At 48.4% G+C, this 10,851-nt stretch overlaps 1 protein-coding gene across 1 annotated transcript in view; it reads left to right on the top strand.

Annotated features, from left to right (window-relative positions):
- Positions 1 to 9,422, top strand: part of PTTG1IP (PTTG1 interacting protein) — a 27,375-nt gene extending 17,953 nt beyond the window's left edge. The window contains exons 4-6 of the mRNA XM_003798092.3: positions 3,088 to 3,262; positions 4,223 to 4,269; positions 7,397 to 9,422. Coding sequence (XP_003798140.1) covers positions 3,088 to 3,262; positions 4,223 to 4,269; positions 7,397 to 7,443 — 269 coding nt within the window. The 3' untranslated portion in view covers positions 7,444 to 9,422. The remainder of the gene's footprint in view (positions 1 to 3,087; positions 3,263 to 4,222; positions 4,270 to 7,396) is intronic.
- Positions 9,423 to 10,851: the final 1,429 nt, after the last annotated feature.

Here is a 10,851-nt window from a genome sequence, read left to right as displayed (position 1 = left end):
GCTGTAATGCCCCGGCACTCTACCCAGGGGGACAGCTTGAGGCTCTGTCTCAAAAAAAAAGAAAAAAAAGAGAAGTCTGCAGTCACCCTGATGGATTTGCCCCTGTAGGTCAACTGGTACTTACTCCTGGCAGCTTGCAGAATCTTTTCCTTTGTCTTGACTTTGGACAGGTTCATCACAGTGTGTCTTGGAGAAGCTTGGTTAGAGTTGAGGTGACCTGGGGTTGGAAGTCCCTCTGAAAGGAGTGTATCAGAATCTTTGGTACTATTTGGGAAATTTTCATTTATAATATTCTCTAGTATAGCTTCCATTCCCCTGGGGCATTCCTCTTCTCCTTCTGGGATACCTATAACTCATATGTTTGAACGCTTCATAAAGTCCCATAATTCTGTCAGTGAACATTCTGCTTTCTGTCTCTTCTTTTCTGTCTCTTTAACTATCTGAGTTATCTCAAGAGCTTTATCCTCTACCTCTGAGACCCTTTCTTCTGCATAGTCTAATCTGTTGTTGATACTTTCTGTTGCATCTTTAAGTTCCCTAATTGACTGCTTCAGTTCATTCAGCTCTGCTATGTCCTTTCTGTATTCTTCATATCGTTCATCTCTTACTTGATTCTGTTTTTGGATTTCCTCTTGGTTATTTTCCACTTTATCAGCAGTTTCCTTCATTGTTTCCATTGTTTTCATCCTCTGTATTCTAAATTCCCTTTCTGTCATTTCTAACATTTCTTTAGAGGTGGGATCCTCTGCAGTAGCTCCCTCACGGTCCCTTGGGGGGTTGCTCTGGACTGGTTTATCATGTCACCAGGATTTTTCTGCTGGTTCTTCCTCATGAGTGTTTTCTTTTATCTGTTTCCTGGCCCTAATTTTCCTTTCACTTCCTCTTGCTCTTTAAGTTACCATGCCTCTGGACTAGGGCTTCAATGAGTCCTTTTGGTATAGGACTAAAAGAATGAGAAGATTAAAGAGCAAGAAAGGAAAAAAGAAAAAAAAAGAAAAGAAAAAAGAGAAAGGAAAGGGGGGTGAGTAAAAGGGAATACTGACAAAAAGAAGAGAGGCACAGAAAGAGGGAGACAGGAGCAATGTAGGTGTACAGTAGGGTACTTTGACCTAACCTCTGGGGGTGCCGGGTTGGGTGGTTTCCTTGAGGTCTGCAGCTCTTTGCTAGCCTGTTTGGACACAGTACCCCACCTCCACCAAGTAGAGAGGAAAAACAAAAATGCTATAAATCAAACCAAAACACGCAAACAGAAAACTTTACAGGAAAAAAAAAAAAATAAGGGGTAGAAACTTGAGCAGAAATGATGTTCTAATTGTTAAAGAAGGCAACAATGGAAAATTATATTTAAACTAGAAAAATGAAGAAAGAAAAGAAAAATTTAGAGGGAAAATGTTTAAATTAAAAACAAACAAAGCAGTGTATGTATATGTGTATATATCTCTTGCTGAATGTTATCTGGGTAACAGGTGATTTTCTGGGGTATGAGATGTTAATCACAACGCTGATACAGCTGTATGAGATGGAGACTGGAGGCCTCTGCTGATTTCTCAAACCCTGCAGCGTTGAGAGCCTAAATCTCTCCTCAGCCTACTTAAAAGACACTTTAAACTGTTAACCTTGGCTAAGCAGAAGCTTTCCCAGGAAAGCGTTTGTCACTGGGATCACTCCTAAAGTGGCTGTCTACTTACCCAGTGTGCCAAAACTGATCTCACACTATGCCCCTGAGGGCCAAGGCTGCAAGGTGTCTCAGTCCCCACCTTTAGGCTGCTCAGTCACTAGATTACTTGCTCCCACCCGATCCTTGCTCTCTGACCCTGAGGGTGGAGTTTGCCATGGCAGTTCTCTCCCATGATGGCTCTGCGTGGCCCACAACCGAACACTATTAGCTCCCTCTGGCTCAGCGGCTTAGCCTGGGGCCCTAGACGATGCTTAAAGTCCTCCGCTCTCTTGCCTGAATTCTCCCAAGGTAGATCAACTGAGTGCCAAGTCCAAAAAAAAAAAAAACCGCTCACAGGTAAGGCCTTTCCAGTTTGCAGTCTCACTGCTGCTGTACTTAAAGCTGCCAGCGGGATTAGACCAAATGAACACACGCAACCACGTGCCAGTTCTCCACTGCTTTTTTCCTCCTTATGGGGTCCAAGAAGTCTCTAGCTGACTCCCTGTGTCCCCAAAGGGATGTCTCTGGGCAGATCCCACCAGCCAGAGATGCCTGGAGTCTTCTCTTCCCCAGTTGCAAGGAAGCTGTTACTCGGCTGTCATCTTGTTCCTCCTCCCTATTTTTTTTTTTTATTTTTTCAAGACACAGTCTCACTTTGTCGCCCTGGGTAGAGTGTTATGTTGTCACAGCTCACAGCAACTTCAAACTCCTGGGCTCAAGTGATCCACCTTCCTCAGTAGCTAAGACTGTAGTCGCCTACCAAAACACCTGGCTATCTTTAGAGACGGGGTCTCTTGCTAAGACTATTCTGCAACTTTTGAGCTCAAACTATCCATCCACCTTGCCTCCCAGAGTGCTAGGATTATAGGCATGAAAAACATCTTTTCAATATCAAGTGAGAAAAGCTGTCTTATCACTTCAGTTCATTGTAGTTATCCGTATATGTGGTTGAAAGACTCCAAGAGTCGGGCGGTGCCTATGGCTCAATGGATAGGGTGCCGGCCCCATATACTGAGGGTGGCGAGTTTAAACCTAGCCCTGGCCAAACTGCAACAAAAAATAGTTGGGCGATGTGGTAGGCTCCTGTTGCGACAGGAGGGATCTTGCAGCCTCTGCTGAAGGAGACTGCAGAGCATATGGTCCCAACTACTCAGGAGGCTGAGGCAAGAAAATTGCCTAAGCCCACAAGTTGGAGGTTGCTGTGAGCTGTGACACCACGGCACACTACCAAGGGCGATAAAGTGAGACTCTTGTCTCAAAAAAAAAAAAAGAAAGACTCCAAGAGAGCCCTCCTGGGACCCTATTACGGGGGCACAGCCATGGGCTCTCCAAGACCCTGGAGCCAGCAGCTGGGTGTTCTGAGATCATTCTCCAGAGTGGCGGGTTCTAATGCTTAACGTCGGTCTAACTCAGCATGCTTGCTTTTCCAGTGAACTTTGAGGCATTGATTATCACCATGTCAGTGGTGGGGGCAGCTATTCTCCTGGGTGTTGCCGTCTGCTGCTGCTGCTGCTGCTGCCGGAGGAAAAGGAGTCGGAAACTGGACAAGAGTGACGAGAAGGCAGTGAGAGAGCGGGAAGAGCGGCGGATGCGGCAGGAGGAGAGGTGGGGGTCTCCGCCTCCCACATGGAAGTTTTGGAAGGCCATGGAAATAAGCCTTGAGTTTTCTTAGTTTTTAGAAATTAAGAATGTGTTCAGTATCCGTGGAATTTCCAGGTTGTAGGAAAGTGAGGAGAAAGTGCGTGTGGGCACCCTTGTTTGTGCTCCCCTGTCCATGTCCTCCAGTTGAGCAACTAGGGTTGCAGCTGCTGGTAACTGGCAGGCAAAACATTTGTGTTTGCAGTTTAATGGCTGTTTGTTATAACTGTAAAGTGGTGGAGTCCTTGAAGGATGTTAGTCTAGCCCCTTGCATTTATAGTAAGGTTCAAGAGGCGACAGCCTGGGCAGGATCTGTCCGTGGCTGAGTTGGGTCCAACACCACCAGTCTCTGACACAGCACTGTCCTGAATGTGTTGCAGGGGCCATCTGGCAGCCCTGGGGGCAGTTGAGGTGGCTTGTGTCATCCACACCTGGTTAAAGGGAAGAACTAAGGGGCTGATTTGTGGGACTGGCAGCTGGTGAGGGTAGAGGGAGGCTGGACAGACCTTCCATGTGGTCACCTTGAGGTCATGTGCTACTAAATAAAGGCTAATGATCACCTTTTCCTAACCATCTTCAGAATCTAGCTTGAGACTTAAAAGTGCATTTTCTTAGGTCCCAGGTGCCCAGCCTAAAAGTGCATTTTCTTTATATGAAAAAACTTTTTAAAAATACTGGGATTTTAATTATACTTTTGTTGAAAAGAATAGGACAATATTTTGGAGCAGCTGCAAAGACTGTTTGCCACTGCCCTGCCTGTCCTGACAAGGATATGGCCCTATGGCCAAGCCTATCCCCACCCTGTCTCGTTCCGGGAACTGGGGGAAGGCCACGGGAGGGATCTTGCAGCCTCTGCTGAAGGAGGCTGCAGGGCATGTTATGTTGTACTTTGTAGTTTGGTACTAACAATCTTTCTTTCTTTCTTAGGCGAGCTGAGATGAAATCAAGACATGATGAAATCAGAAAAAAATATGGTAAGAATTGTTTCCTTTTCAGTCGGTTGGGCTGGGCTTTGACACCAGGCTGTCTTGGTCCTCGTTAATGCCAAGTGAGATGCAGCTGAGGATTGGGCTGCAGGTTCTGTCCTGTGGGTTCAGCATCATTGCGGGTGGTGCTGTGGTCAGCTCGCTCCACTGCCATCTCAAGAGCCAGATGAGGAGCCCTGCGTCTCACTGGACTTCTTCAGCACGTGTGCTTTCTTGGATGCTTGTTTGTTCAGAGAGTATAAAAACTTCCAGAATGGCCTGTGTGCAGCTGTTTGTCATCTTGTTTGAGCCTTAATGAGGCTGGTGCCCCAGTCTCCTGTCCTTGTCCTGAGTGCACCCCTCTGTCCATGGGGTGTGTGGTACTCAATCTCAGTGTCGCCTGCGATATTCCTTTTTCAGAGAAGTCACAGAAACTGAGGCTGTAGTTCCTCTCACCGTGTCTTCTAGATGTTGTTCTTGTTTGGTTTTATTTGGGGAGATTCTAGGGGGAGACTCTGAAATAGCCAGAATAGACATGAGTGTCAAGTGTAAACTTTTCATTTAATTGGAGTGAATTGGAAATATACTTTAAACTATCTGTACTCCCCCTACTTACATGATATTAAAAGTCCGTAAAGAGTATTGATGTGTGGGCGGTACCCGTGGCTCAAGGAGTAGGGTGCCGGCCCCATATACCGGAGGCAGCCAGTTCAAACCCAGCCCCAGCCAAAAAAAAAAAAAAAGTATTGATGTTTTCTGGGCAGGTTTTTTGGTTGTGTGATGGTGCCAGGTATGATGGAACTGGCTCCTCCCCTGTCTGGACCTGGTGGCTGCAGGGCCTCAGGGCATCTCCAGGACTGAGCCTGCTGCACTTACTTCAAATCACTATGTTAACAGGCTAAATCTGATCTGGAAAAGTTCAAAATCTTTTTTTTAGAGACAGCCTCACTTTGTCACCCTCAGTAGAGTGCCGTTGTGTCACAGCTCACAGCAACCTCCAGCTCTTGGGCTTAGGCAATTCTTTTGCCCCAGCCTCCCGAGTAGCTGGGACTACAGGCGCCCTCCTCAACGCCTGGCTATTTTTTTTTGTTGTTGTAGTTTGGCAGGGGCCAGGTTCGAACTTGCCACCCTCAGTATATGGGGCCAGCACCCTACTCACTGAACCATAGGTGCTGCCCCCAAATCTTTTTGTAATGCATGTTCCTTTTGGAGTCCCCCTTTGTATAAAGAACTGTCACATTTTAGTGGGATGTTAGGGTGTTGCCCACTAGGGACATCATGTCATTGTGATTTGTCACAGTCATCTGGGGAGACCACGTTAGAGCAAAGCCCAGGAGCAGCACTGAACAGTCACCTCTTTCTGACAGGCGTTGTTGGATGAGTATGTATGTGCAGGGCTGGCTCTGCCCTGGCTGGGATGTTCCTCCCCTGTCTGTTGAGGCCTCTGGTCATCTCTAGCTGTGAGGCTCTCCTGCTGCTCCTAGGCCCCAGTTCCTCTGCTATGAGGGAGCTAGATGTCCAGCTGCTGGCAGAGCCTGCCCTCCTGTGCTCTTGCCCTGCAGTGTTCTCTTTGTGCCTGGGCAGTGGCTGGCTTCTGAGCATCTCTGAAGTTGTCAGGCTGTTGTCTTTGAGCCCGTTCTGCCCCCAATTCAGGATTGTCTTTGCTGTTCCTTCCCCAGAGCTGGCCCTCCATGTCCCGTGTTTTGGTATGTGTGGCATAGATGGGGACTGGGCTCCACAATGTCATCATCCCCCCTCACTGAGTGCACGCTTGTGCAGTTCAGGATCGGCCATTGTGTGTCTGTGCCAGGCTGGAGAGCTTTTCCACATCTGATTAGCATTAAGGTAAACAAAAGGCACAGGCTCACAAGTAGTGTTTAAAACTGCTCAACCTGGGTGGTGGCTGTGGCCCAGTGAGTAGGGCACCGGCCCCATATACTGAGGGTAGCAGGTTTGAGCCCAACCCCCAGCCGAACTGCAACAAAAAATAGCCAGACGTTGTGATGGGCACCTGTAATCCCAGCTGCTCAGGAGGCTGAGGCAAGAGAATCACCTAGGCCCAGGAGCTGGAGGTTGCCATGAGCTGTGACGCCACGGCACTCTACCAAGGGCGACAAAGTAAAACTCTGTCTCTAAAAACAAAACAAAACTGCTTGACCTTGGCTCTGCTTGGGCCCCCAGTGTGTGGAAGGACTGTCAGTGGAGCTGGTCTTCTGGATCGTGCACTGACTGAGTGTCTCACTGGTTTTTAAGTTGGCCCTTTAATCGTACTAATGAAATTATCTCTTTGTGCCAGCTTATGACAAATACAGAGTGGCTTGCACTTTGGAAAGCCTCAAGGATGGGGAAGAATTCCCAGGAGTTCTCCATTAGAGAAAACTCTGGAATTATACAAATACCAGTGCATTCGCAAAACCTTTCCTTTGATTTTGGTTTTCCCCTTTAAATAAAAGTAGAGCTGGACAAGGCTGCTCATTTCTGGCCTTTGTGTCTCATAGCTGGTCACTGAAACTGACATTGAGCCTCATCCCTTAAAGCCTGGCCCCTGTGGTCTCCTTTGACAAGTGAGAAAGGGCTGTGATCCTGTTCTTTCCTCTCCACCTCCCTGCTGCCTCTCCCTCTGTTATGGTTATCTCCCCCCACCCCCATCACCTCTGCCAAAAAACCTGTAGAAAGGAGATTTGTTGCATTGCTCCAGATAATTTTGGCAGATTAAATAGATTTTTAAAGAGAAAGAATGTGTGTGGCCGGGCGTGGTCGCTCACGCCTATAATCCTAGCACACTGGGAGGCCCAAGGCGGGCAGATCACATGAGCTCAGAAGTTTGAGACCAGCCTGAGTAAGAGCAAGACCCTGTCTCTAAAAATAGCATGTGTTGTGCTGGGTGCCTATAGTCCCAGATACTCAGGAGGCTGAGGCAAGAGAATGGCTTGAGCCCAAGAGTTGGAGGTTACTGTGAGCTGTGACACTATGGCACTTTACGGAGGGTGACAAAGTGAGACTCTGTCTCAAAAAAAAAAAAAAAAGAACACCTGGCAGGGCTTCGTGTCAGACTTAGTTAACTTTATGGCTTTTTAAAATTTTGTTGTTTTAGTGAAGGGATTTATAATTCAGGTTTATTCTTTTTTCAAAACAGGTTTGTTTAAAGAAGAAAACCCATATGCTAGATTTGAAAACAACTGACACACTCCAGAGCAATCCAGAGCTGCGTGTGGTATGCACCCTTAGCATCATCCAGCAGGGAGGCTCTATCCTTGCCCATCTCCTGACCTTGACACCGACCTTGACACTGTGCACCTGCCAGTCCCTTACAACTGGCTGCTTGGGGAGGTGCCTTGAAAGGACAATCCGTCTCTTGTCCCTGAAAACTTATGACCTTCTGTTCTGTTTCCTGTTATCTCTGTTTCTGTAGTCACTTGGGACAGCAAACCTTTGGGGGGTTTGTTTTTGTTCTTCTGAGGAGGAAATGTACCTATTCAATTACTTTCCTTGATTTATAAGCTCATCACAAACTAAGCAGCCTAACAGCACTAACTCACTGCTGCTGTTCATTCTGTCGGGCAGCAGAACTCTTGAGTTCCTTTCTGCCCACTAACAAGCTTCACACTCGGAGAAGCGTCACACAGTAACAAGTCAAAGTCATTCTTCTTTTGTTGTGGGGAGAATTCACCAGTCTCTCATCATTTCCACATAAAACCAGGAACAGCATCTCTGTACTGTGTGTGTACGGCCTGGTGTGCCCATCCCGTCTGAATCTACACCTGTGTTGACTCAGGTGGCTTTTGCTGATGAGGTGGGGTTCCAGCACATTTGGGGTTCTAGTAGGGACCCACCTCCTAACCTCAACTGTGTGGAATAGCATCAAAGAATATGTAAAATCACCCTAATTCTTTTAAATGATTAAATGATTCCTCTCCCCCGACCCCCAGTTAAAAGATTTCACAAAAAAAAACTTTCATGTAAGTTATTGGACAACTTTTAAAAATTGTATCTTTAACAGACCATGAAAATCTTTTTCCCAGTAGAAACTTGAATTATAAATGTGGTTTTCAGCCCTGTCTCTGAGGGCTGCTGTGAGACCAATTGCAGGAGGAGAGTGACACTGCTCTCTGTCCAGCCTGGGTGACACCCTCAGGGTCTGGCACAAGTTGCAGATCCCCATACCCGCCCATCAGGCTTTCTGGAATCACCAGTGCTGGAGTTCTACCCAAGGAGAGGGCAGGGGCTAGCCCACTAATGAGCCCTTCTAGGGAGGGCCATGCACCGTGGATGCAGCATGCCCAGGGTCAGCAAGGGCTCCGCACCCAGCACCCAGCAGGCGCTGGGAAGTATCCTGCCCTGAGAGATCACTCTGCTACCAGTGCTCCCCCTTCCGAGTCAGCCTCTCTGAGAGCTCCCTGACAGTGCTCTGAGTGCCTGCGGGGGTGAGCCTGTCATGTAATGCGTTTCCTTAAAATCAAGTGTGTGACTTCAGTAAATGCACCAAGCACTTCATGGCAGGGAAAGCAAAACACAGTGACATTCCTGTGTGGAAAGCTCTGCATTTGTACCTAAAACAGATTTGAGAATGGTCCCAGTTGCCAGATTGCTTTGAATTTTTAAAAGTTTTGCTTTGGGAAAATAGGTTGACAGCACCTAAAATAAGTGATGCATTCCATTTTCACACCCTTGACAACGCTGAGAGGGAACTATCCTCAGCAGGAATCAGGCTCATAGACGGTCACTGTTGTGATCCAGCATCACACACTCCGATGAGCCCTTTTAACTGTGACTGTGGCGTGAACTAACAGTTCATCCTGAAATTTTCACAAACTAAGAACGTAACTAACATTCTTTAGTCTGACTTCTTGGGCATTTGTAGTAACTTAAAGTATTACAGAGATTTTCTAAGTATTTTATAGCTGCCTTCAAAATCTGATTTTCTACTGTTTATTCATAAAAACTTTCTAGTAGACTCTAGTGAACTTTGTATTCATTCAGTCGTATGTGTAGAAAACCACACTGCTCTTCTGAATGTGGGCTGTTCTGTGCCTGGGATTTCTCTGATTTAGTACTAAGAGCAGCCACAAAGCTGTAATCTCAAGGACACCATAAAATTGGAGTGCCTTAATTTTTAACCAGTTTCCAATAAAACCATTTAATGGGTGCTTTTGTTCACTGTGCGCTGTGTCCTGTGTTTCTGCTTTGGGAAGCTGGGAGGCAGCAGGGCTTTACCGCAGAGATGCCGGCTGCACAGCCATCTCCAGACTTCAGCCTGTGGCCAGCAGGGAACAGGCTGCATCCCAGCCTGTCCCCATGCCCCTACTGCAGCCCAGCCTGTTGTGTGCTCTTCTGTCAGTGCCAGCATGACACCAGGGGCTGGTGTCCTGCCCTGCCTGGGAGGGCACTTTGGTATCTGCCCCACTGTCCTCTGGTGGTGGGTATGGAGGACTGGGCTGGGGGAGGCAGGGTTGCCTCTGAGGCACACCCAGTCCCCCTCTTTGAAACACCTCATTAGCATGTGCTCAGAGGCCCTCCTGCCCTGGGAGTCTCTAGTGCCTGGCGCCTGGGTGCCTGTCCTCTTCTGAGCCACTGTGTGTGGCTCCTTTAGTGTCAGGGCTCCGTGGCTTAGTCTGCATTGCATAGAGTGGGCCTGCCACTCTGTCAGCATTCACAGCCAGGCATACAGTGCTCAGCTGCTTTTGGGCTCCATGTTCAGGAACAGGAAGGTTGCAGACCCCCATCCAGAAAGGGGAAAATGTGAGGACCCCCGAGGCACAGTGGTCTTCATGCCTGGCACCTTGTCAGTCTCCTCTGCGGTGGACACGCTGGGTTTGGATCCTTTAAGGAGTTGGCATTCTGATTTGAAAGGAAGAGGTTGCAGGTGTGGGCTTCCTGCTGATGTCTGCACAGGACTAACTCGAGCTACCAGGCAGCATCCTTGACTGGTTCTTGCTCGCTCTCTAGGCTGAACTGTGCCAGTGGCCCACTGGCAGCACCCAGCACAGGGGTCCTTCGGAATACCTGGCTGGGGCTGCTGCTTCCCAGGAGGCCTCGTTTGGTGCCTGTCTCCACCTCATAAGGTGTGTGGTCATTTCTGTTCCTGTACAGATGGTCCCCGGGGGCAGTTTCCAGACCCTGAATTCAGCATCAGCGTGTGATGCTTATCTAAAATATTGAGTAGAATCTGCCAAATGACCTTCCAAAGAGAAGAACCCTGGAAAGATAGATGGCGGTAAGCAGGGACCACTCAGCACGTTCAGCGAAGTTGGTGGGGGGAGCTGGGTGTGAGCAAGAGCATGGGGCCCACAGCAGCTGAAGGAAAGGCCCTGGGCATGGCCAAAGGCCAGGATGGTAGGCAGGACAGTCACTCCATCCTGCCACCGACTGAGCTGGGGGCTGGCACAGCTTCTGAGAAGACAGCATGGGGGCGGTGGGCCATGCTGCTGATCCTGGGGTTCACCTGGTGTCCCCAGTCCCCCGCCCCACTCATGTCCCTACTCCCCTGCGTTCTAGTGGGGTAAATGTAGCCGAAGGGTCTACACAGGAAGGGGGAAGCCACCTGTCAGGCACCACTAGAGCAGACTGACTCCACAGAAGGCAGCCCAGACT

The sequence above is a fragment of the Otolemur garnettii genome, unplaced genomic scaffold (genome assembly GCF_000181295.1).
Source record: "Otolemur garnettii isolate 467f Iridium unplaced genomic scaffold, OtoGar3 scaffold00128, whole genome shotgun sequence".
Taxonomy (NCBI): domain Eukaryota; kingdom Metazoa; phylum Chordata; class Mammalia; order Primates; family Galagidae; genus Otolemur; species Otolemur garnettii.
This window is presented reverse-complemented; position numbering and strand designations above follow the sequence as displayed.